At 38.7% G+C, this 26,900-nt stretch overlaps 1 protein-coding gene across 1 annotated transcript; it reads right to left on the bottom strand.

Annotated features, from left to right (window-relative positions):
* Nucleotides 1–1,394: 1,394 nt before the first annotated feature.
* On the bottom strand, nt 1,395–26,897 carry DDX21 (DExD-box helicase 21). The gene is made up of 15 exons (XM_055425584.2): nt 26,718–26,897; nt 24,343–24,786; nt 22,576–22,651; nt 21,645–21,823; nt 20,461–20,578; nt 16,436–16,621; nt 15,409–15,554; nt 14,543–14,692; nt 13,933–14,094; nt 12,574–12,693; nt 10,447–10,520; nt 8,116–8,275; nt 7,241–7,375; nt 4,657–4,701; nt 1,395–4,113 (listed from the first exon to the last, which is right to left on the bottom strand). The coding sequence occupies exons 1-15, from the start codon at nt 26,802–26,804 to the stop codon at nt 3,844–3,846; spliced, it is 2,352 nt and encodes a 783-aa protein (XP_055281559.1). The 5' UTR covers nt 26,805–26,897; the 3' UTR covers nt 1,395–3,843.
* Nucleotides 26,898–26,900: the final 3 nt, after the last annotated feature.

The raw sequence follows: 26,900 nt of genomic DNA, 5'->3' as shown, positions 1-26,900 counted from the left end.
CTTAACATCAAAAAAGGGACAACTGGACATTGGGTACACTTCGCAATCTAATTATCAATGTATTAGATTGATACAGGAGGAAAAGAAGCTTAAGTGACAGATGGGAGATGCCTCAGCATAATTCAGAATGTGGTAAAATCTACAGAACAAATGGCCTGGCTTCTTCAAAAATTAAATTCCAAGAGAAAAACTGCCCTTCTAGAATACCCCTTGCCAATACATGATAATAAAGAACAAAAACTACATATGCACTTACCTTCTGACTCAGCTATCCCACTCCTAGGAATCTACTCTTAAGATACCCCTCTGAAAGTACATAAATACACATATAACAAGGTTTCTCACTGCAGCACTGTTTGTAATTGAAAAATACTGGAAACAACCTATGTGCCCATTCATAGTAAGAAAAGGGTTGAATAAACTACGGTGTACCCACACAATGGAGTATGATGCAGTTGTAAAAACAAACGATTTCTGTGAACTGATAAGAAAAAAAAAAGCTAGGTTCAAGGAACCATCTATGGGATGGTACCCTTCATGTTAATAGACTGGTTTCATTCATTGTGTTATGATAATGAAAAACATTTATTAACACTGGTGGACACTGAGTGGAGAGTATACACAAACTTTGTTCTATTTTGCAACATTTATCTAAGTAAAAAATTAGTTCAAAATAAAGTCTTTTCAAGAAATACAAGTGACCAATAATCTTAAGATGTTAATCCTCAATTAAAAGACGTAAATAAATCCATGTAATGCACCTAGCAAAGTGACAAAAAGAAGCCAACACCTAGTGTTACTGCTGTGGGAAAACAGGTTTCTCTCCTAGAGTGGAGGGTAGGACTATAAACTGGAACTGCTTTGGAGAGCAACTTGCACCAAAATTTAAAGTTCATTCACTTTGACCCTGCAATTCTTTTACAGGATTTATCCTACAGTGGTGAGAAATCAGGTAAGTACACCAAGATTTAAACAACATTCGTTTTAGGGCTGTTTACAGAATAAACAACATGACCATCTTATAGTGGCATATTTATACTGTAAGATGGCATAGTTATCAAAAATGGCACAGGGACTTACCTGGAGGTCCAGTGGTTAAGACTCCACACTTCCACTGCAGGGGGTGTGGGTTCCAGACCTGGTTGGACAACTAAAAGAAAAAAAAAAAAGACACAGAAAAAGATGCACATGCCATAGAGGGAAAAGCAATTCACAAAACTGAAGGAATGATTCCAATTTTGAAAATGAATTCCTAGAAGAGATGTTCACAAATATGTTGGATATATGGTGACTTACTTGCTTTTCTGTTTGGATATTTATACCCATCAGTTATTATTTTTAAAATAAAAATTCCAAGCTTCAATTTTAGGGAAAAAAGTCACCAAAAACATAGATAGTAAGTACTAGTAACTTTATTATGGCATAAAGGTCTATTTGTACACATTAACTCAGTTTTACAGTAAAAACACTTTATGTACAACTGTAAAGAAACTGCTGCACATAGTTCCAACATAAAAACTGGTTGTTTTTTAAAAGTTCATTGAGTTGTCTGATACATAAATTGGAAAATACTTTCTCTGTAGAAAATGGTAAAAATGGTATTATTTCCCAGGCTAGCCCAACAAGCCCATTTAAACCATACAGTAGTTGAATTATACATTTATAAATATGGTTTGAATTCTGGGATCCAGGAGAAACTTTAGCTTCATTTACTGAGACAGTCACGTTGTCCTAAGACGTGTAAAGTGAAATTCCCATTCATCTTCTCCCTTAACTCTCTTGAATATTTCCTCCTAAAGGACAAGTACACTGTCCTACTTGATAAACCAACCCATTCCTATCCAAACTTAAATGTTTGGGTTATTTAAGTATGCTCAGTATCTCAGCAAAAGCAGAATTTAATAAAACGTGATCCACAAGGCAGGAGTTGTGGGTCATCAACTACCTAACCTCCTCTGGTTTGAATGGGAAACCATGAGGAGGTCAAGTGATAAAACTGACAAGTGGATCAAAGAAGAAAAGCCAAGAGAATGTGAGAGCAGAGAGACATCCAGTCAGGATTCAAAGACAGAACTGAGATCTTAATAGAAAAAGAATGCTGTCTCAAGAACCAAGGAGTTGAGTTGGTTATCTGAGAGCCCCTTACTGAAAAGGTGACTGAGTAAGAAGCAGTTGGCTATAAAGACCCAGTCAGAGAAACCAGTGTCTAGCAAGATTTCAATTGTTCAAAATAATTAAATGAAAGTAAGATAGGTCTGATGTGTTTGAATTCCTCATATCATAGTTTATTTCCTGAAATTCCCAGTACAGAAATTAAGGCAAGAAGACAATGCTACTCTTAAACTCCTGTACCATGTGCAAAGTTTCCCAGAGAAATAACACTTGAGACCTCGGAGCAATACTGGCCAGGGGCTATATTAGGTTCTTCAGTTCCCTCAAAGCAACAACTTTAAAATAACCAGTTTGTTCTTAAAAAGAACTCTAGGGAGCTGCAACCTTTCAATGGAGTAGCAGTCTAATAGGAAGAGATCCTATACTGTGGCTACAGCAGCTAGGCTTTGAGAAACTAAACTGGATCGTTCTATCTAAAATCCCCAGCTTGCCTGTTAGAAGTTAAACTCTAGAAATACTAAGGAACCATTAAGTTTTTTCATCATTAAAAAAAAACTTTATCATGCACCGTCACTTGTTCTTCTCTTTGCTCTCAATATACGTTTCCTTCTTGCATGTAGAAAATATTTTCAGTGGTTTTTTTACTCTTCAGCAATGCAAATCTCTGCCCCCTAATTCCTTCTTGATAAATAATGTTAATTTTCCAATAGGAGGTGGAGTACATTATCATCAAGCACCATTTATCTAGCCTCCTTACTTACGAAGAAAGTTATGGGGCCATGTTAAACACCTGGAATTCCTTAAAGATACTTGCTTTCTAGTAAAGTACTTGTATTTACACATATACATTATTTTTTAAATCTGTGAATAATTCACTGAAGCATCAAATCACCTTTTATTGAGAAGCAAAAAATGTATCAAAATGCACATAACAATGACTAATCTAAATACTATCTCCTATCAAATGAATCACCATCCTCCAAATCTAGAGCATATGCAGGCATAAACTGTATTAATCACAGTTAAGTGTGAAACCTTGCTTCGAAACATTGTTCATTAATTCTCAGAAGATATATGCTGGAACCAGAGGAGTAATTGCTGGGCAGGTGGCTGAGGAACACCAGTTAGAAAACAAAGCTCTGAGTGCTCAAAGTGCTTCTCTGGAAACTGTTGTATTCCCCATGGTATTTAGGAAGGGCACTGTTAAGAATGAGTGTGAGTGACAGCTGCTCAGTCATGCCTGACTCTGCAACCCCATGGAATCCTCTGTTCATGGAATTCTCCAGGCAAGATTACTGGAGTGGGTTGCCATTTCCTTCTCCAGGGGATCTTCCCGACCCAGGGATCCTGCATTGCAGGAGAGTCTTCACCATCTGAGCCACCAGGGAAGCCTACTATTAAGAGACATTTCTAAGTATAAAGACAGGTCAACTTAAAAAGTATCAGCAGATACATGCTTGACTTTATCTTATAATCTATAAACAATACATTAGAATATGTAATGAATCCATATACCTTTTCCAAAGGAATACCCAAGACTTAAGTAGCAATAGTTATAAATGACAGTCATCAATCAGATGAAATAATTTAGATGAAGCTTTTCTCTCTCAAAGAGATGGGGACTGAGCAAGTGGTCAGGAAGGAAATACAATGTGCTTTTAACTTTGTATGAAAAATAATGTTCAGTTCCAACACAGTTCTGTTTTTGCCAAATAAATCCTCTACTTCAAGTTACTGTCCAAATGCTTTATTAAAACTCCGCTTCTGGCCTTTGTTTTGGAATCTGTTACTTTTGTTGCCACCTCCTGATCGCTGTCCTCTGAAGCTTCTACTTCTTTCCCGCTGTCCCCTGCCACCTCGGTTGCCCTCGCGCTGTCCCCTGAAGCCTCGATTGCCTTCCCGCTGTCCTCGGAAGTTGCGATATCCTTCCCGTGGACCTTCTAGCTCTGGTTGCTCCGTGGCCACAGAAAGCTGCCAGCGCCGTGAATCATGCCACTTTTCCTGTTGAGAGAAGGTATTGTTTTTACCTGCTGTGATTTCTACTGAATTTGGTTTTAGAAGGCACGAGAAAGACAATATTTTTACCCTTTTTCTAAAGAAAAACCAGATTGATAACCTAAGTGCTTAAAAGGTCACTGGTCAAAGACAAAGTATCACTATGAGTACCCTCATCATTTATCCAATCTAGTAACTACAGGTATCCATAGCTGTCAGGTAGTAAAACATAAATATACCATGTATAAACATATTTCTGACAGTACTGAATAAAGATATAGCAATTTAAAATGTCTATATAAACCCCCTGTAAAATCCATGAAGAAAAAAGCTGGATATTGTTCACAATGTTGTAAACAAAAACAGGAAAACAGGAAGGCTGAATAAAGAAAAATATCAATATAAAAAGAACAGCAGAAAAAATAGTAAAATTTACTTCTTAATGGTCTTTTAGAGACTTGTTGTTTCCCCATTATTTTGTGCTTTAAATAACAAACATTTTAGAGTTTAGATACACATTAACTTCAAAAATCTAAGAGAAAAGAATACCTGTACTTCTGTTACTGATGCAGTAGGAATATCAAAGCAAACACCCTATAAATCAAAACAAATGCAAGTTAATCCAGATTTTGACAAGAATTATAAAATGCAAATTAATCAATATTCCAAAAGGCTAGGTAATATGTAAAAGACAAACAAAAAGATTAAAAAAACCCATTTTAGATAAACTTTAGACCAAGCCCAACACAATACATCCCCAAAGAACAAAAGCAAAAAGCTAGGGGTGTTTATGAAAGGACTCAAGACTACCTAGAATTGACTAGAGATCATTCTTGGCTATTACACTGTGCTAATCCGTCTAGTCAAGGCTATGGTTTTTCCCGTGGTCATGTATGGATGTGAGAGTTGGACTGCGAAGAAAGCTGATCGCCAAAGAATCGATGCTTTTGAACTGTGGTGCTGGAGAAGACTCTTGAGAGTCCCTTCTACTGCAAGGAGATCCAACCAGTCCATTTTAAAGGAGATCAATCCTGGGTGTTCACTGGAGGGACTGATGCTAAAGCTGGAACTCCAATACTGTGGCCACCTCATGCGACGAGTTGACTCACTGGAAGAGACTCTGATGCTGGGAAAGGTTGGGGGCAGGAGGAGAAGGGGACAACAGAGAATGAGATGGCTGGATGGCATCACCGACTCTGTGGACATGAGTTTGAGTGAACTCCGGGAGTTGGTGATGGACAGGGAGGCCTGGCGTGCTGTGATTCATGGGGTTGCAAAGAGTCGGACACGACTGAGCGACTGAACTGAACTGAACTGAACTGAATCCTCACGGAGCAATCAGCTACATTTTATAGCTGAGAAAAGAAAGGCTTGATGAGGCTAACTCACTTGTCTAAGGTCCCACAGCGGGTAAGAACAGTTTTAAAAACCTGGTAAGCATAGCTCTAAAATATAACCTATGGTTTAAAACCATTAAAATACACTGCCTTCCTGTCATCAGGATGACCTAACTAAATGCAGAAAAATAAATTATATTGTTCATTTTCTAGTTTCTCTAATTCAAGCTCCAATGCAAAGTATTTAAAAATTAAATACTATACAGGACACTAACTTTGTTAACAAGCAGTGCCATCATTTCCAATTAAGTCCTCAATCCCTAGTCAAAGAACTAAGATCCCATAAGCCACTGGATGCAGTCCAAAAAAAAGAAAAAAAAAAAAGAAGAAGAAAGTCCTGTTTCTCAGTGTCCACAAAATAATCAAATTCCCCTCGTAAGTGACACAGACACTCCTCTCCCCTGGCTGTCTTTAAATGCAAAATTTTGAGGAACATCCATTTCACCAACAATTTACCCAATTATAACCACAGATAGCATCAAGTACAGCTGGATTTTGCCATCTGTGGGAATCTTCATTCACATATTAACCAACCATTCAATACCAGGCACTCACTGCAGCATAGAGACATCTAGAAAACAGTTTTGGCCCTTGAGTCGGCCATAGTGTTCCTGAGACTCTCAATCAGTACGCAAGCACAGCAAGGCAAAAGTTACATGAATAAACCCTAATGTTAAAGTATACACAGAGGTACCGTCAACTCTGCCATCTGGCCAGGGGAAGATTCAAAAAGACTTAAGGCTAAGCCGAGACATAAAAAATGCCATGGAAATAAGAAATACTATGGACTGTGCATACACTAGGATGAAAGAAAGCAAGATGTACTTGGCATTGGTGGACTGGAGGGCACTGGTGGTGAGGAGATAGAAAGGAAACTGCTAATGAGGACAGGAGCCAGCTGATGAAGAATCCCCATGTGAAAGTTGGGACTCTATCCCACAGATAATGTGGAGTTGCTTAAGGAGGTAAACAACATGATCAGATAAGCAATGAGTTGAAGATAAACCTGATTTGGTTTACAAGGTCAGTAGTTCTCCAAGTGTAGTCCATGTACCACTGGAACCCTGAGAGGCATTCTACCAGGTAAACATATTTTTATAATACTTCAGTGTTCTCTGTCCTCTTCATTCTCTTAAGGGTAAAAGGTTTTCAAGACACTACATTATAGTTGATATCATTGTCTGATGACTAACAGAACATATTCTTACGCTTTATTAGAAATTCAGTCTTAATGTCTAATATATAAATATCAGTAGGTATAACCCACAGAAACAAAAGCATCTTGGTGTCCCTAACAATTTATTAAGAATGTAAAAAGGTCATTAGAGCAAAATACTTGAGAATTGCTGTGATAGTCTATGCCATTAACTGAGGGCAAGAGTCAGAAGAATGAACACTAGGTTCAAAAGGCAAGATTCTAGATTTTTAATTCAATTTTGAATATTTCTGCATCAAGTTACTTAATAAACCCCATTTGCGTGGGGATGTCAGGAAAATAGATGGGTCTTCAAGTCTGGCACTTTATGCAGATAGTTCAGGCTAGATACACATGGGGCAGCTGTCAATGACTAAGTGGTAACTGAGAGTCATGGAAGACAATGTCCAGAGAAGACTATCTACAGGATGAAAATATGCAGCATCCCGGTAGAACAGGGAAAAAGCTACCACACAGTGTTTCACTGCCAGCATGAAGCTACTAAACCAAGGTGAGGTTACAACAGAGGCCTCAGTCTTACCTGCTTTCCTTTGAGAAAGACCATTCCCTTCACTTTGGAATCAATATCCTCACCCAGCTGCTCTTTAAGTTCTTTCCAAGCATAACTAATATTTGGCATTTCAATTGAGCACCGCAAGATCATGGTCACAAAGCCCTATAGAAGGGGAACAAATTTAAAGTCTCAAAAACAAACGTAAGTGATACAAACACCTGTCCTCATGTTTCTAAAATATTTATGAGAAAGTTCTTTCTAAAGACATACCCCTCCCACCCTGCCATTTTAGTACAAGTAAAACTGAGAAGCTCTGAATAAGACTGGTGCATTGTGCTACCGTTGGTATCCAGATCATGATATTACACTTTTGTAAAATGTTACCACTGCGGGAAACTGGCCAAGTGTACAAGGAATCTCTCTGTATTAACTCTTACAATTTCACTAGAACCTACAATTATCTCAAAAATTTCAACCTAAAAAAAAAAAAAGAAAAGCATTCCCTTTTTAAGTTTCTAGGTATGCTGGCTAAAGGAATCATATGTGCTTACATTGTTTATATGACTTTTTTTTTTTTTTTTAGGATTAAGAAAAATTGACGTATGATGCACGTACCATAAAACCTGGCATTTTAAAGTATACAATTCAGGGGGGTTTAGTATTTTCACAAGATCTACAATCATCACCAGTATTTAAAATTCCAGAATATGTCAGCATCCCTTTACCCCACCAAAACCCACATTCCCTTTAGCAATCACTGCCATTGCCCTCCTCCAGTAAGACACTGCAACCACTAACTTCCTGTCTCTATGGATTTGTTAATATGTATCAACCTTCATGCAAAAGTTAAAACAACTGGGAAGTTTCAATGGGACACTCAGAAATTTGACAGGGACCCCTACCGCTTCTGAGTTGATTAAGGAGCGCTGGTCCACCGACGTGGCACCAGAAATGTGGGCCAGGGCTGCTGCCAGGGCTTCCACAGCTCCCTTCTCCTCAATCAGCTTCTCGGCTGATTGCTTGAAGTGACTGATCGCAGTGGGAGGCACAGAGTCCAAGAGCCTGTGGTTTGATGGAAAGCAGATTTGTTAGGATAAAGGATAGTCAAAGTGGACAGATTTCATTTTCAAGACAGCACAAACTTGAGATAAATCAATCTTTCAAACCAAACCTTGCACATGCGTAACATCATTTTGATGTAGTGTATAAAATTACTACACTTCTGTAGCAATAAATCCACTCCTTTGATTGTGTTTAATTCTAATTTACCATCTAACCAAGAAAAATTTATCCAAGAAAATAATAAGTAAGACAAGTATTAAGATGTTGATCACACTGTTAGAGAAAGAGTATAAATAATTTTAAAATGTGCACCAATATGGACTGGTTAAGTAAACCATAAAACAGATACAATGACATGACATACTGCCTTAAAAATGTATCAGTAAATGACAAACTTTTACAATTAAGTATGTGTTACTTTTAGAATTGGAAAATACTACAGCTATTCTCATTCTGAAATAAAAGAACTCTCAAATCAGGTTATATCAGACCTTTATGAGAGTATACATTTGTTAGGAAATGACTATTATCTTGGTGATAAATAAATGTCACATCTCAAAATTGAAAGAGATCACCCAAAACAAGGAGGAACAAGGCTACATGAAGTAGCTTCTTTGGGCAAGGCTGCTGCTCTAGATGGCTTCTCATGTAGCATCTCGGTCTTTTTTCAACTTTCTGGCCATCTAACCCCAAATTTTCTTAACTGGCATCACAGGAAACCCTGTCTTCAGGATAAAGAAAAGCATGCTAAATTTGAAAAATGCTGAGTTAAATTCTTTTCATTTGCAAAACTTTCCTGAGCTACTAGTATGCTAATATTTAACATTTCTTCTGATCATGAACTCTTTTTAAATTAAGTTTCCCAAACATTTATAATAATAACTATAAAAACCACTGTAAAAATGTTGCTCAGACTCTGGTTCTTAAGCAGGGAATGTAGTTCACCACTTGGAAACATTTGAAAAATGACTGGGACCTTTTTGGTGACACCTTACTCAACCTCAGGAATATACTGCACAGCCAGGGATGCTAAACAGCTGAGTATCCTTGCTAATCAAAAAAACGGGCAGAAGACCCAAACAGACACTTCTCCAAAGACATATGCATGGCCAACAAGCACAAGAAAAAATGGTCAACATCACTAATCATCAGAAAAATGGGAAAAAAAACTACAATGACTATCACCCCACAGTTGTCAGAATGGCTATTATCAAAAAGATCACAAATAAATGTTAGGGAGGATGTAGAAAAAAGGGAGCTCTTGTACACTGTTAAAGGGAATGTAAATTGGTGCAGCCACTATAGCAACAGTACGGAGGTTCCTCAAAAAACTAAAAATAAATTACCATGTGATCTTACAACTGCACTCCTGAGTATATATCCAAAGAAAATGAGACGGCTAATTTGAAAAATTTCTAAGACATGGAAGCAACCTAAATGTCCATCAACCAATGAATGGATAAAGATGTGGTACATATATATAAGGGAATACTATTCAGCCATAAAAAAGAATTTATTGCTATTTCCAACAACATGGATGACCTACAAATTATCATAATAAATGAAATCAGAGAAAGACAAATATCATATGCTATGACTCATATGTGGAATCTAAAAAAATAATGCAAATGAAGCTATCTACAAAAAGGAAAGACTCACAAACTTATGGTTACTAAAGGGGGACAGAGTAACAGGATAAAAGGGATTAATTAGGAGTCTAAAACTAATACAATACAATAAATCAACTATAGTCCAACAAAAAAAATTAAGTATTCTTCAATTTGTAGGACAACTACACACAATGAAGAATGTTCTTGCCCGTATGCAAGCAGCACCTGCAATGACAGTGTCAATCTAATCCTTCCCATCTAGATATTTTCCATAACTTTTACCTACACCATATCTAAGATATAGTTATTTTAAATGCCCAACACAACCAAACCATTAATAATGGTTTCCTCTGGTGAACAGGATTGGGTATGATGTGCAGAACTGAGAATTTTTATTTTATACAATTTTACCTCAGCATAGTCTATTTTTTTAACAAGCAGGTTATAAATTGTTTAAAACACTACATAGAATACATTTTAATCTAAACTTCATTAAGGCACAAAAATAAATAATAAACAGAGCAAGCATAAAACAAACCACAGCAGTGGTAGAGAACATACCTGATGGCATCTTTGCTAGAAGCTTTTATTATCTCTGTTGCAGAAGGAACACCTATTCGTTTAAATTTAATTCCCTACAAGGAAATGAATCATAATTTAATGTACAACATGGCCATCAATTATTTCTATTGAGACCAGCAGTCCCCTAATTTTCTAATACTTACCAAACATATTTGGTAAATATTTAAAACAAATCTTTTATCTTAGAAAGGTTTTTAGATTTACAGAAAAGTTGCAAAGATAGTACACAGAGTTCCTGTCTACCTGCACCCATTACTTTGGTACATTTGTCAGAGCTAAGAAATCAACATTGCTACATTACTATTAACTGAACTCCAGATTTCATTCAAATTTCACTAGTTTTTCTAAAATCGTTTCTTCTGTTGATATCTGACCAAGGACACCACATTACATTTAGTTAACCATGTCTTCTTAGTCTTCTCTGATCTGTGACAATGTGTCTTTCCTGTTTTTCATGACCTTGACAGTTTTAAGGTGTGCTAGTCAGTACTTTGTGGAATGTCCTACAATTTGAGAATATCAGTTTTTCACACAGGGGTTGGACTAGGGTTATGGGTTCAGGGGAAGATGACCAGAGATAAATGCCTATCTCAGTACATCATATCTAGGGTACATGCCCAATCACTGATGTTGACCACAATCACCTGGCCAAGTGGTGCTCCTCCCCAGGGGACAAAGTCCTCACCCCCAATCCCACTCTGCCCTTTACAAGCTAGTAAGGAGTATGTCAGGGTTTATATTGTCATCCTGCTTATTTAACTTACATGCAGAGTACATCATGAGAAACACTGGGCTGGAAGAAGCACAAGCTGGAATCAAGCTTGCCGGGAGAAATATCTATAACCTCAGATATGCAGATGACACCACCCTTATGGCAGAAAGTGAAGAGGAACTCAAAAGCCTCTTGATGAAAGTGAAAGAGGAGAGTGAAAAAGTTGGCTTAAAGCTCAACATTCAGAAAACTAAGATCATGGCATCTGGTCCCATCACTTCATGGCAAATAGATGGAAAAACAGTGTCAGACTTTATTTTCTGGGGCTCCAAAATCACTGCAGATGGTGACTGCAGCCATGAAATTAAAAGACGCTTACTCCTTGGAAGGAAAGTTATGACCAACCTACACAGCATATTAAAAAGCAGAGACATTACTTTGCCAACAAAGGTCCGTCTAGTCAAGGCTATGGTTTTTCCAGTGGTCATGTATGAATGTGAGAGTTGGACTGTGAAGAAAGTCGAACGCCGAAGTATTGATGCTTTTGGGCTGTGGTGCTGGAGAAGACTCTTGAGAGTCCCTTGGACTGCAAGGAGATCCAACCAGTCCATCCTGAAGGAGATCAGTCCTGGGTGTTCATTGGAAGGACTGATGCTGAGGCTGAAACTCCAATACTTTGGCCACCTCATGCGAAGAGCTGACTCACTGGAAAAGACCCTGATGCTGGGAGGGATTGGGGGCAGGAGGAGAAGGGGATGACAGAGGATGAGATGGCTGGATGGCATCACCGACTTGATGGACATGAGTTTGAGTGAACTCCGGGAGTCGGTGACGTATAGGGAGGCCTGGTATGCTGAGGTTCATGGGGTCGCAGAGTCAGACACAACTGAGTGACTGAACTAACTGAACTGTACTAAGTGAAATCCACTGAAGGTGATTAAAGCTCCACCTATCACAGGAGAAAGTATAAAATTCTTCTGCAAGGAAAAGTGCCTTCTTTCCCATTTAAAAATTTCTCCTTTTGACAATCTCGTCTTTTATGGTTTTCAAGCAATTCTCCAAACTTCAAGTAACCCCATAAAAACCTACACTTAAAATATTTCTGATGTGTTCATTGTGCATCACTGTCTGAAAACTGTCTTTCAAACATCTCAATAAAAAAAGACCCCTTCTCATCATAAATATTAAGACAAAACCACTGCTTTCAAATGCAAAGTTATTCAAAACAGGCTTTAAATCATAGGACAATACATAAAACACATAATTAACAACAAGCTTTCAGTCATGGCCACATGCTTAGAAATAAATAAATAAAGTTAATAACCGAATAAAGAGACAAAGACTGACTTTGGAACTCAACATTAGCTGAATGAAGGCTAAGAAAAAAGTTTTACCGCTTTTTGCTCCACTTGGACTAACTGGTATTCTTCTTTGTTCTGGTAAAAGCAGATGCAAACCCCAGTTCTCCCAGCTCTTCCTGTTCGCCCAGAACGATGAATGTAGGATTCAACATCCTATGGAAGTAAAAACGTCAATGATATTGAACGATGAAGAAAGATAGTCCTGAGAGCCTATGCAGAGCCAAGTGTGATGGTGAAAGATCTGGACCAAGAGGGTATGGTGTGAGGGAGGAGGCACCTAAGCATTCCAAATTCAAGAACTGAAAAACCTTTAAAACCTCTAGAACAGTCCCTATGCTGTGGGTAAATCTGCAAAAAGTATTGCTTTTTTAAAAAAGCATTATTTTATTTAACCCACTATATCCAAAAGTTTACCATTTCAGTATGCTATTTCTACAAAACATGTTATCTATCAATGAGATATTATACATTCTTTTCCTACAAGTCTTTCAAAACTACTATACATAATAGAAAGTTTAAATATTTTAAAATCCAATGTGTATTTCACACTTACAGCACCTACAAGCCAATTAAGACTAGCTGCCTTTCAAGTACTGAACAGCTCCATGTGCCCGTGGCGCTCATATTAGATAGCGCAGATATTTAAATATTTAAATACCTTATTTAAATAATGCACTTATTTTTAAAAAGGACTTATTTAAATAATGCCTATGTTACACACTTATGGGACATCCTGTGTAAGAAATGGTGACTTTGTAGTAACGTATTTTTCCATCACTGTGAATATTAATCCTGAGGGATTTGCCAAATTTGGGGGTAATGGGGTCTTCATGGTTGAAGTGATGGGAACAAGCTCCTTCAGACTTTTATGTAAGTGTCCACACCATATAAACTGTTCATCAAGGGCCTCTTTGGGAAGTTCCCATCACCCAAGCAGTTTAAACCGGAGGTTGTTAACTACAGGCCTTTCTCGCTTCTCTATTCTCTAGCTCAAGTTTATCTACCCTACTACCACCCCATCTAAGCCTTACCAACTTCAAAGTCCAGTTCAAAACTGCACTACCCCCATCCAGCAACCTTTCAGGATGATGCTCCGACCAGAAACTATCTTTCCAACCTCTGCCCACTCACCACACTATCAGTTCTGAAAGAGGTGGGTACATATGACAGGTTCATTTTAAAATCACCCTTAGCAACGTAACATCCCAAAGAAAGCTATCACTAATCATCTGAAAAGAAGCAATACAACTTCCAATTTGTTTTAACACCCAAAAGAAACAACAAAATAAAAGCTAAGTGTAGCTTTGTACAGTAGAAGTATCATAGCCAAAGAAGTTTATCCAAGGTGAATTACTAATCGGGGGGAAAAAAATCTAACTGTAAAACCCTTACCTTCGGTGGAGAACTTTGAACAACCAGATCAACCTCGGGGATGTCTAACCCACGTGCAGCAACATTGGTTGCAACCAAAACTCCAAAATCACCATTTCTAAAACCTTTCAGGGTGATTTCCCTTTGCTTCTGTGGAATGTCTCCATGTAACGACTGGGCATCCTGCCAAAGAAACAAGCTCACTTAAGAATACCACATCATACAATGCAGGTACTTTTAAAATCACCAATTAGGCCTATAAAGACGTTCACATTTTGGTGACACCTCTGCTGAAAAGAATACAAAGGGGAAAATATGCCTTCCATGGACAAGCCTTAAGTTTTCAGAGGTGGTCATTAAATCAACTGTATTCAACTATTTGTTGTCATTCAGTCACTAAGTCGTGTCCGACTCTTTGCAAACCCATGGACTGTAGCGTGCCAGGCTTCCCTGTCCTTTACTATTCAACTACACCAAATGAGTGATCAAATATTTGTCAGGGTAACCTTGGGTTTGAGCCACGCTTTCTTCATCTGTGAGATAAGATGGACAAATCAGATGAACTCTAAGATGTATTCTATATTAATTGAAAGATGGTGTCTCCTTATGGGAAGAGAGAGTAAAGACCAACCTGTCTTATAGCCACATTCTGTGACAACTCCTGGGCTTCTTTCTTCGTTTCACAAAATATGATAGTGCGCCCTTGAAAACCACTGTACACTCGGATCACGTCTCCAATAACTGCTGCCCTCTGAGTCCAGTGGCACTTGATAGCCAGATGCTTAGGAAAGAGGGAAAAAACGATTATTCAGTAAAGCCTCGCGAGAATCCAAAATCATCTGCCCAAGTCTAATAATACTAAAAGCAACTGTTTAAGCCTGACTAGAGAAAACTTCCACCACCAATGTTTAGAGGGAAAAAAACTAAACAACTAAAGCAGAGAGCCTTTCGTCTTTCACCGAAGAGTACCCAGCTTCTTTATCCATTTTCTGACCTAACCCGGATAATGTAAGAAACGAAATGCTGTTCCTAAGTTCCCACAAGAAACCAAATAACAGACAGCAGGAAAGCCTCCATGTGTTCTGTTCTTTCATCCACTTAAACACGCAATCAGTAGTCAGTTTCCGCACAGGTCTGTTGCCTGGATGCAATAAATTCCACTAGGTACCGGACCCTAAGGAAAAAAGAGCTTCAACACCAACCCTAGAATTCCATTGCCCTCGGATGGATAAACTCACAGTGTAACGTCACTCCACTTACTAATTCATATGGATGTAAGTTCCAAAAGATTCTTCAATCAGGCCACCAGATAATGAAAGTTAGAAAACACAGATACCATATACCACTCAATTAGAAACATAACTTTACCTGGCTTTTCACATAGATTTAGTACTTATCTGGAAAAGGCATTTGTATTTATAGTCTAAATATGACCAGACAGGGAAAATCATTATATACTATTTGTAACTAATGCCAACAACTGAATGAATCATTTACCTCTACAGTTACCGCAGTTTTCTGTGTCTTTTTACCAATCAGGTCCACTTGTTCATACGTAGATTTCATGTATTTCTTAGCAACATTAAACACCCAATGGGGGCAAGTTGCAGAAAAAAGCAATGTTTGGGGATTGTCTTCTGAATCTTTGAGAGAAAAAAAAAATGATGAATAATTCAAAATAGCCTACACAGACAGAAGTCCATTTCACCCAGTTTTTCCAGGGTCCATCCAAAATTCTACAAGAAACACTTCTGACACCACGCCAGGCATTGAGGACATAAAAACTGAAGACACCAAGGTTCCCAGTGGGCAAAGAAATATTGCCTTAATAATTTAAGTAAAGGATTCTTGAAATACCCAGAGAATTTTAAAGTTATTTTGCTTTCTAACCATTGGCCCTTATGAACCATGAGGGAAATCTGTCCTTTCTAATGAGACCTACTAAGTGGATAACACCAATTAAACAGGTCCAATAACCAACGAATTTAAGTCACCAACCTCAATGTTTTTAAGTTTGCTCTTAGAATACCACTGCATTTCCCTATGTTTCAAATGGTGGCATAACTGACAGAACCTTCTGAGAGCAGCCTGACAGTGCATATTGAGGAACACAAACTATTTGTACCTTTCAAATCAGATCTACTCTGTGGAGATATATCCTTAAGAACTGATTTTGAATATTGTTGTTTGAAGTAAGCTGTCTACATAAAAATGTCTGTAAGCAGATTTATATTATGTAAAAATTAAAATATATAGACAGATTATCACGGCACAAATAGTTCATGGATTTCTACATGTACAGTATGATTACAGTTAACATACACACACAACAGCGCAAACCAGGAATAAACCAAAGTATACCAAGCTGGCTTCTCTTATTTTCCCAAATTTTCCCTATTGTAATTATGTGCAAATCATGGAAATTTCCTGCCAAATTCCTAAGGCTTCATTTAACTTTCAGAAGACTACTTAATCACTACCCTTCCTCCGATCCCTTATGCCAGTTCTTGAATGTGGAATTTACCTTTCTTGTATGCTACACATAAAATCTCTTCCACTTGATCAGCAAAGCCCATATCCAACATCTGGTCAACTTCATCCAGGACAACATGCTTAAGTTTGGTAAGATCTAGCTTGCCATTCTGCAGGTGGTCTTTGATACGACCTGGTGTCCCAACCAGGATATCGATCCCATTCTTCATGCGTTCAACTGTAAAGAACACCAATGATGAGATATGCTGGATTTTTAAGTCCTTTTATTAATCTGGAACACCAACTTGGTATATTTTTATTCTAAAATATTTATTAACTACAAGTATTAATACAAGGTACTATGCCAAGTACTTTAGATAGAAACACTCGAAGCACTCCTTGACCTACTGGGGAAATATGTAAGAAATGACAGTCCAAAGACTTCCCTTGCAGTCCAGTGGTTAAGACTCCACACTCCCAATGTAGGGGGCACAGGTTCAATCCTTAGTGGGGGAACTTAAGATCCCACATACCACACAGTGTTAGTGGGATGGAAAAAAAACAGAGTGGCAGTCCAGTGTACTACATGACATAACAAAAAAAAATGCACCAATGAGGGATGGTAGCACCAGGAAAGAGATTATTTTCTTTACTGGTGGAGGGTATCAACATTTCACAAAGTGAAAATAAGTATCTTAAAAAATAGTAACTTCCTAAAGGCAAGAATGCCAGGAAAAATATCAATAACCTCAGATATGCAGAAGACACCACACTTATGGCAGAAAGCGAAAAGGAACTAAAGAGCCTCTTGATGAAGGTGAAAGAGGAAAGTGATGAAGCTGGCTTAAAACTCAACATTCAAAAAACTAACATCACAGCATCCGGTCCCATCATTTCATAGCAAATAGATGAGGAAACCATGGAAACAGTAACACTTTTTCTTGGGCTCTAAAACCACTGCAGATGGTGACTGCAGCCATGAAATTAAAAGAAGCTTGCTCCTTGGAAGAAAAGCTATGACAAACCTAGACAGTATATTAAAAAACAGAGATATTACTTTGCTGATGAAGGTCCTAATTAGTCAAAGCTATGGCTTTTCCAGTAGTCATGTATGAATGTAAGAGCTGGACCATAAAGAAGGCTGAGCACCAAAGAATTGATGCTTTTGAACTGTGGTGTTGGAGAAGACTCTTGAGAGTCCCTTGGACTGCAAGGAGATCAAATGAGTCAATCCTATATGAAGTCAATCCTGAATATTCATTGGAAGGACTGATTCTGAAGCTCCAATACTTTGGCCACCTGTCACAAAGAGCCAACTCACTCAAAAAAAACCTGATGCTGGAAAAGACTGAAGTCAGGAGAAGGGGACGACAGAGGATAAGATGGCTGGATGGCATCACTGACTCGATGGACCTGAGTTTGAGCAAGCTCCGGGAGATGGTGAAGGAGAGGAAAGCCTGGCAAGCTGCAGTCCGTGTGTCGCAAAGAGTCGGATACAACTGAACAATAACACAGGCAAGCAGATATAGGAAGAATGACCGGATAGATGGGCAAGTATTATAAGAAAGTGCAGAGATGTTCAGAAAAGTGGGGTTCAATATAACTGGGGTGAGATGGTAATGATACAACTTTTTTTCTATCCTGTTTTTGAAAATTAATTTTTATTGCTTTACAGTTGATTTACAGTGTTGTTAGTTTCAGGTGTACAGCAAAGTGTTCCCTGTGCTATACAGTAGGTTCTTATTAGTTATCTTGATGCTACTTTCTATCGAGTTGTTACTATAGTTGAGGAATCTACTATTAGGTACTTGACATACTTACCCAATTTCATCCTCACAACACTGCAAGGTGAGTTTAGCAATCCTACATGAATAAACTCAAGTGCAGAAAAATCAAGCGACTTAAACTGAAAAATCACTCAGGTACTCTGTGAGCAGAGGTTAGAGGCAAACCCAGGCCGTTCTGATGCCAAAGCCTGTGTTAGTGCCACCAAAGCCGAAAAGAGATAATCACAAGCCTTGTGTGCCAATACTAAGACTTCTTTTGTCATTTTTTATATTATTGGTAAATTTTTATTTTATATTTGAGTATGCTGCCACCACCCAGCATCCTGAGAGAATGTCATATTGCATTTCACTAGCCCAGGAAAAGACAGAAATTCAAAATATAGTTGTTACTGAATATGTATCACTTTTGTACCACTGTAAAGTCACAAACTCTTAAGTCAACTCATCTTAACTCAGGGACCTTAAGTAGCTCTTTGGCTACATGGGTATCATATCGGTAGGGTAAATTCCTATAAGTAGAATTATTCAGTAGAAGGGTTTATGTATTTCAATTCAAAGAGGTGGTTTAATTCTCTAGTAGTGAAAGAATATGCCTGTTCTCATTCAAGGAATTATCAAACTATCTTTTATCCTTTGATAGTCTAACAGGCAAAATACTCATTATAATTTTAATTTACATCTCTAATTGTGAATGAAACTGAATTTTATTTCCTATATTACAATCCACTTTCTTATAATGTGAAATATTAATGCTCTCTGTTTCATCTTTAATCTTTTCCTTATGATATACATATTAAGGGCTTCTCTGGTGGCTCAGCAGTGAAGGATCTGCCAATGTAGGAGATCCACCTGCCAATGGATTCCATCTCTGTGTTGGGAAGATCACCTGGAGAAGGAAATGGCAACCTGCTCCAGTATTCTTGCCTGGAAAACCCCATGGACAGAGGAGACTGAAGGGCTATAGTCCAGAAGGTCACAGAGAGTCAGATACAACTTAGCAACTGAGCAACAGCTGATTTACAATGTCGTTTTAGTATCAGATAGATAGCAATGTGATTCAGTTATACATATACATATATCTATTCTCAGATTCTTTCCGTATACAGGTTATCACAGAATATTGAGTTTTCTGTACTATACTGGAGCACCTTGTTGATTATGTTTTATATATAGAAGCATGCAGATGTTAATCCCAACCTCCTAACTTATTTCCCACACACCACCCCTGCCACCTTTCCCTTTTGATAACATAAGTTTGTTTTCTTCCTTTTTGGGTTCCAGGGAATGGAGGCTGGGGATGGATTGAGCTGTGTGGCTTGCAGGATCTTAGTTTCCTGATCAGGGACCAAACTGGTGCCTGGCAGTGAAAGCACTGAGTCCCAACCATTGGACCACCAGGGAATTCACAAATATGAGTTTGTTTTCTAAGTCTGAGAGTCTGTTTCTGTTTTGTAAATACGTTCACTTGTTTCAGTTTTTTAGATTCCATATATAAGTGATACCATTTATTTGTCTTTCTCTGCCTGAGTTATTTAGTATGATAATCTCTATATTCATCCATCTTGCTGCAACTGACATTATTTCATTCTTTTTATGGCTGAGTAGTATTCCACTGTATATATGACCATATCTTTACTCATTCATCTGTCCCATATGAAGACTTTCAAAATGCTTAAATTCCCTCCTGAATTATGTATCTGACCTACAAAACAAAGTTTCTAGGTCTTAAATTGGGAAATAATGTAATATTATAGGAGGGGATACATGTGGCCCTTGGCATCAGAAAAAGGAAAGGCTGCCTACAGTAAAAAGAGGCAAAGACCCAAAGTCCTTGACAGATAAAAAGAATAACCTTGAATTCTGACTTTCGTGTTCCTGGACTCTGTCCTCTTAGGCTCAGTAAGGCATTACTGCAGTCTTTAGGTAAACATAGATAAATAATAACAAAAGTCCTAAGATCCATATACAGATTTGACACATCATCATGCAGCACCATGTGCCTGACCATCTTTAAATAATAATGGCAAAAGAGAGAGTTCCCTGGTGGTCTAGTGGTTAGGATTAAGCACTTTCACTGCCATGGCCCAGGGTCAATCCCTGGTTGGGGAACTGACATCCTGCAAGCCACAGAACAGGACCAAAACATAAAAGAAGAAAAAAAAAAAAGACAAAGAAAATCACCATAAATGACTAAATCGGGTAGGACAAGACAGATGTCAAAGAAGAAATTCAATCAGGTCATCTTAAAAGTAGATGGCATTTTCCTTTCCTCACTTGTGGATTAACTTACTTTGTCCTCCATAGGGAGTTCCACCATAAAAACAAGCCACTGCCAGCTTTTTTGTGATGTCACTGAAGTCTCTGCTTACTTGACTTGCCAACTCCCTTGTGGGTGCAAGAACCAGTACCTAAAAAGAAAAACCAATAATGGAATCCAAAGTATTATGCAATAACTGTTTAACAAATTTCCAATGCACCAGGAGGTTCAATTCATCCTAACAATTATTTTCAAAATATCTATAATAATACCTACAATAACACACAACAGATTTCTAAAACCAAAAGGTAGAGCCTAGATTTAAATTCAGGTAGCCAGGATACAAAATCTATAGTCTGAAATCTCCACACTACAGTGAAATGGAAGTAGAATGGAAGTCAGAAGAGTAAGAGTGGACCAATATGGTGAAGGGCTTTGAATCATAACAGGAAACACAACACACAACCACAACAGACCCTCAAAGAGGGTAACAGTATGAAAACAAATGTGATGTAAGAACAACCTAATACATCCATTCAACAGGTATTTACTGAACATCCATTATATACCAGGCACTATTCCAGGTGCTAGAATAATTTATTGTTACAGCTGCTGAAACTGCAGACAAATAACAGTAAACAAATGAATTAATGAGGAGGGGGCACGGATACTGGAAAGCCCGTGAATGAGGTGAGGCCAGAAAGTCAGGTACAACAACCCAAAGCCAAGGTGACAACACAGGCATTTCAGGGAGGTCAAGGTTTGGCAAATGCCAAATCCTTTAGAAATGAGCTCAATAAGTACCATCCTAATCAGAGGGCCTGGCCTCTTCACATCAAATACTCCTTCCTATTCAGACATCTCTATTAAAAATGCTTTCCCCATTCAAGGCAAAAATGGAGACACTTGACAAAACCTTTGAGCCCCAGGGACATCTAAGAGTCTTAAAGAAATATATAAGCGTTAATAATAGAGGTGATCATTACCATGGAACAAATTACAACATTTAAATACATAAGGTTTGCAGTCAACAGTCTTAAAAGAATTATCCTGATTTATACCTTCAGATAAAGATCTCTAGTAAAAAAGATCTTAAGAAAAAGGCCTTAAGAACTCAAAACGAAACAAAGGGATATATAAGCGATGTCCAAGCAATGTCTCTTTCTTGTGCGGACTTGGAACCTGTAAACTCTAAAGACTGTGTTAAAGATACTTACCTGAGGGGCACGTCCTCTCTTCCGGTCTTGCAGTTCTCTAAGGAGTTTCTCAACCAAAGGGATAGCAAAGGAGAATGTCTTTCCAGTTCCTGTCCGCGCCTGTGCAATCAAATCCTTCCCACTATAGACATGGTGAAACGTCTTTGCTTGTATAGGAAACAGGAAGGTCACCCCACGGGCTGTGAACAAATGAGCCATGTTACCTGACTGTGCAGTACCTGACTTAAAGCCCCAGCCATACTGGAGGATGAAAGCATACCCAGGCTTCTGATCCTGCAGAATTGTAGAATTCTACATTCTGGTCACATCTACAAAGTGAAGTTCAAATATATTCTGGCAATGAAGAATCTTCTTGACCAAAAAATATCAATAAACTTTAAAGCACTAAAGTACAGTAAATACTTATTATTTTAAGAGATGAAGCCCCGTGTTACGAAATCTCATCCACAGGCCAATATAAGCCCCAAAATCAGGCATTTTGCTGTCTTGACTGCACCACACCTGATTCAGAAAACACCTAAGTTAAGCATCTGTGACTTTCTACTTGGTTCATAGGCACAATACTAACCTGAGTTCTGAGTCAGGCTAGTATCATTAACCTAGAGATGCCTCAAGAAGTGCAAGAGGGTAAAAAAGAAAATACCAACATGGCATCAACTATTGAATTGCACCAGTACTATCAGTCATTATACCTCTGAATATACATAATGCATTATTTTTTGAATATAATATACTGAATAAATTTTAATCATTCAAGAGGCAGTAAAGGCCATCACTAGTTTAGTCCTTTACCAAATATATAGACCTACTTCATTATATGGCTGTGTATATCATCCACCAGTAAGAACATGTCCCAGTTTATCTCAACAAAACCAGTAGAGTGCTTCCAAGAACGTGTTCTAACATTATACAATATTTCCAAGAATATTACCTTTAAGAAGTTTAATAGTTTCTTCAGATATGGGAAAATTAGAGAAAGCTCCTTCTTTTTGTTCCACAGTCATTTCCTATCAAATAAAGGGCCACAGAAAGAAATCAGTCACTTTATCCCTACAGGTTAAATACAGAAAGGCTTCTAAGAAATTATTCTAAAACGTTTCTTCTGAATCAATCAAAAAGACACAAACACTCTGGTAAGTAAATCAAGATCTGAAAAGGATAAAGATGATAGTAATCTATAAAACCCTAACAGAAGAAAATTCTGTGGCAAATATATATAGCACAGATATACCACATATGGCTAGTGAAAGCATATTCAGTCTCAACTAAGAACTTTTCCAGTTATTCCAAATCAACAATACACTGGTGAACAGGTTATTAACCACTTCCCAGAGCAAAATCTTTCATACATATATCCACAGAAAAAAGGGATAAGCGTTTGACAAATGATTACACTGGCACTGTTCTGTTCTGTTCCGTCGCTCAGTCGTGTCCAACTCTTTGTGGACCCGTGGACTGTAGCCTACCAGGCTTCTCCGTCCATGGGATTCTCCAGGCAAGAATACTGGAGTGGGTTACCGTTTCCTTCTCCAGGGGATCTTCCCGACCCAGGGATCGAACCCAGGTCTCCCGCATTGGAGGCAGAGGCTTTAACCTCTGAGCCATCAGGGAAGCCCACACTGGCACTATGTGACAGTAAAAAATCTGAATGTCCAACAATTGAATAATTAAGTTAATTTCTAAACATCTATATGATGAATTACATAACCACTAAAAATACGTAATATTTAAAAGTAAGGAAAATGCCTATATAAAAATATAGGCAATGGGCTTCCCTGGTGGCTTAGTGGTAAACAATCCACTTGCCAACGCAGGAGACATAAATTCAATCCCCAGTCAGGAAAGATCCCACATGCCACGGAGCAACTAAACCCATGCACCACAACTATTGAGGCTGTGCTCTAGAGCCTGGGAGCTGCAACTACTGAGCCCAAGCGCCATAACTACTGAAACCCGCGAGTCTTAAAGCCTGTGCTCCCCAACAAAGAAGCCACCACAATGAGAAGCCCAGGTACACCATCCAAGAGTAGTCCATGGAGCAAAAAAGACTCAGCACAGTCACAAATAAATAAAATTATTTTAAAAATAAAAATATAGGTAAGCTAGGAAAAGGCAAAATACAATATTAATAGAATTATAATCTGACAAAAAATAGTTGTATGTTTTTTGTAATCAGGAAAAATTTTTAAATGTTGATTACAACCCTACGGCAAAGAGAAATTTACTAGATTTCGCATTTTTCTTTGATGATTACGCTTCTGAAAGATAACAGTATTAGCTTCCAAAAGGACATTTAAGCATCGTATTCAACTCAGGTTAGTTAATGACCTAAACAAAAAGACATGTGCAATCAAGCAAGCACCTTTTCAGTGGTTCCACTTAATCATGATTCACTAGGTGAAACCCTCAGAGGGATGCTGGAGCACATATGCATAACTATACACCTCCTGTTGATTTCTATAAGCAGATCATGGGTGGAGAGAAGACATTCTCTAAACTTAAACCTTGCTTAGTTGCAAAGGAGGCATTCTGACACTGCAGTTTTTAAAATACTCACCCTGCACCTCAAGAGAGGCACTATGAGGTGCTGACACATCCAATTTCCTCCAATTATTAAATAATATGTGTAACAATTATATACTTATTTACCTGAATCAACATCAAAAAATACATTCTACATATTAAAATGCAACTTTACCTGCTCTAACTCACTGTTTTCACTGGCAGCTTCCTTGGAGCTGGAGTCAGGTCCAGAGTCAGGAAATCCATTCTTGAGGTTGGGGCTTTTCTCTTGAATTTCTCCATTTATTTCTTTTTCTTTCTTCATCTTTTTGGGTGTAGGTGCACCCAATTCTTCCTCAGAAGGCTCTTCATTTTTTATAACTTTTTTGGTTTTAGGAGAAACAACTGTCTCTTCACAGGGCTCCTTTGATTTTTTCGAACTTTTGGTTTTAGGAGAAATAATGTCATCTTGAGATGGCTCCTCTTTCTTTTTTGCCTTTTTAGATTTAGGAGAATTCACGTCAACCTCAGAAGTCTCTGCTTTCTTTTTAACCTTTTTAGCTTTGGAAGAAATCATTTCTTCCTTTTCTTCTGCTGCCTCTTCACTCTTACTAGATTTTGGCTTCTCTTTTTTACCTTTCTAAAAAATAAATAAAGACAATGCAAATGCTGAGCAAAGCACTGATACAGCTGCATAATATATCAATTATGCATTATTTCAAGATCACATGATTATGAAAAGTACAATTTGGAGGCATTTTTCAACATGTGTACTTCCACCCTGCACTAAGGCAAAAATCAAACAGTATGTTTTTTAATACTGTTTCTTGGCTAACATGGAGAGAATAATATACCAATAACTTCATTAGCTTGCAAGAGAATGCTTCTTGGTAACTATTCAATTGTACAAGCTGTACAGTCCAATTTTTACAAGGGACTTGGAATGGCTCACAGGATTCTCCAACATGTTCTAAACCACAAACTACCGGAAGTGATCAAGAACAATTTAACTTAATTTAACATGATTAAGTTAATACGGCCATGTATGTCCACAGATAGATGATATTAAGCAGATTTCTTTCTCTGCTTGAAGCCCTCTACAGGTAAAAAAGGGATTCATAAAGCAAAGAAATTTACATATAGACACTTTATGAACCAAAAAACCCAATAGACTGTAAAAACCCAATCTATCACCTCATGCGTAAAAAAGATACACCTAACTTAAAGGGAAAAACAGCACAAAGTCACAAGAAAATGGAACAAGGGAAACCTCAAAACCAAACTAGATTACAGTTCCTACTTGAAATGTCTGACCACCTCCAACTTTTCATTTTTCTGAAAACTTAGTGAAAATGTGTTTTACCTCTGTTAAAACCTCTGTGGTAGAGCCTCAGGCCAAGGCAAGAAATATGGGGACTACTTCATTGAGCTGAAATCTGCCTCCATGAAACTTCAGGCTTGGCCTCTGCTCTTAAATCGTGGATGAACGGTAATCTCTCTCATATGACCTATCCTTCAGACATCTGAAAAACAATCTGGTCCACTCCATCTGAAGGCTTCAATTCTATCATCCCTTTGTTCCACCAATGAGAGTGGATTTTCAGTCCCTGTGGACTGCTTTGGAATGCAGAGGAGTTTGCTGGTCGTGTCCTTTCTAACTTCAGCATCCCACAACTGAATAGACTGGCCGATGCAAGGCAAGGAAACCAGGACTACTTCCTCCCCTTGAGGACAAGTCTCTGCTACCTCCGCTTCCTACAACACCAAAATATTGCTGTTGAAACTGCTGGAGAAACTCTCCCGTTAAAAAGACCCAAAAACAGCAGGAAAGAAATTCGAAGTCATGAACAACTCAAGTTCCTAGGGACAATCTTTGTTCTCTCTGACCTTACCTCAGAACAGATAATCAGTCACAAGTTAAATCGCTTTCTAAGGAAGTAACAGCAAAGAAGCAAGCAGACAGCTATAGAGGTAACTTAAAGACTACCGCACACTGCTGCCCTATATATATAAAAAAAAAAGTACGGTGTCCAGTCAGCACAACACGTCTACATTTCCACGGGAAATCTGGCCAACAAACAACAAGAGGAACTGAACTACTTTTTCGTCTAAGGGCCGCTTTCCGGAAAACTATATTCCCACCACTAGGGTAAAAAATGTCACGGCGGACGCCACCCACGTGTGCAGATGGGTTTCTGGCTGCGCCACTTCAGGAGGAAGCGCTGGTCCCTCTTTTGATTTACAATTCCCTCCGCGCACTCTCACGCCGGGAGGTCCGAGTTTGGGCCAAAACGTGCGGCCTAACGGTGACCGGGTGCCGGACGTCCAGACTCTGGGACCACGTGGGACACCGGCCGGCTCACTGGTTCCCATCTGCCCGGACTTCTCGGCAACGCGCACACCCCCCGCGGAGAGCACCGACCATTCCCGAAACCCACTGGTGGAAACCCACGCGGGTCTCCGGCCGGGCAGGGTCCGCGCCGCGCGCCTTGTTCCCTGGCCCGGGCTCCTACTCTTAGCGCCCGGCCCCTCGTCCTGCCTGGTCCCAAGTCGCTCGGCCCACAGTGGTACCTTCTCATTTTGTTTTCGCGGCATCTCCACTTTTGCCACGGCTGCGTCTGACTCCAAATCCGCGTCACTAAGAAGTTTCCCCGGCATCACTCAGCACAAGCTGTGCAGGCCGACCGGCCTCGTCTACCGCGTGGAGAGGAAGAGAAAACGCTGCCCCTACAGCCCACCCAGCTTTCGTCACTT

Source organism: Moschus berezovskii, chromosome 12 (genome assembly GCF_049115385.1).
Source record: "Moschus berezovskii isolate FMDL1 chromosome 12, NW_MosBer_1.0, whole genome shotgun sequence".
NCBI classification, from domain to species: Eukaryota; Metazoa; Chordata; class Mammalia; order Artiodactyla; family Moschidae; genus Moschus; species Moschus berezovskii.
The sequence above is the reverse complement of the archived record's forward strand: the minus strand, read 5'-3'. Positions and strand labels throughout refer to the sequence as shown.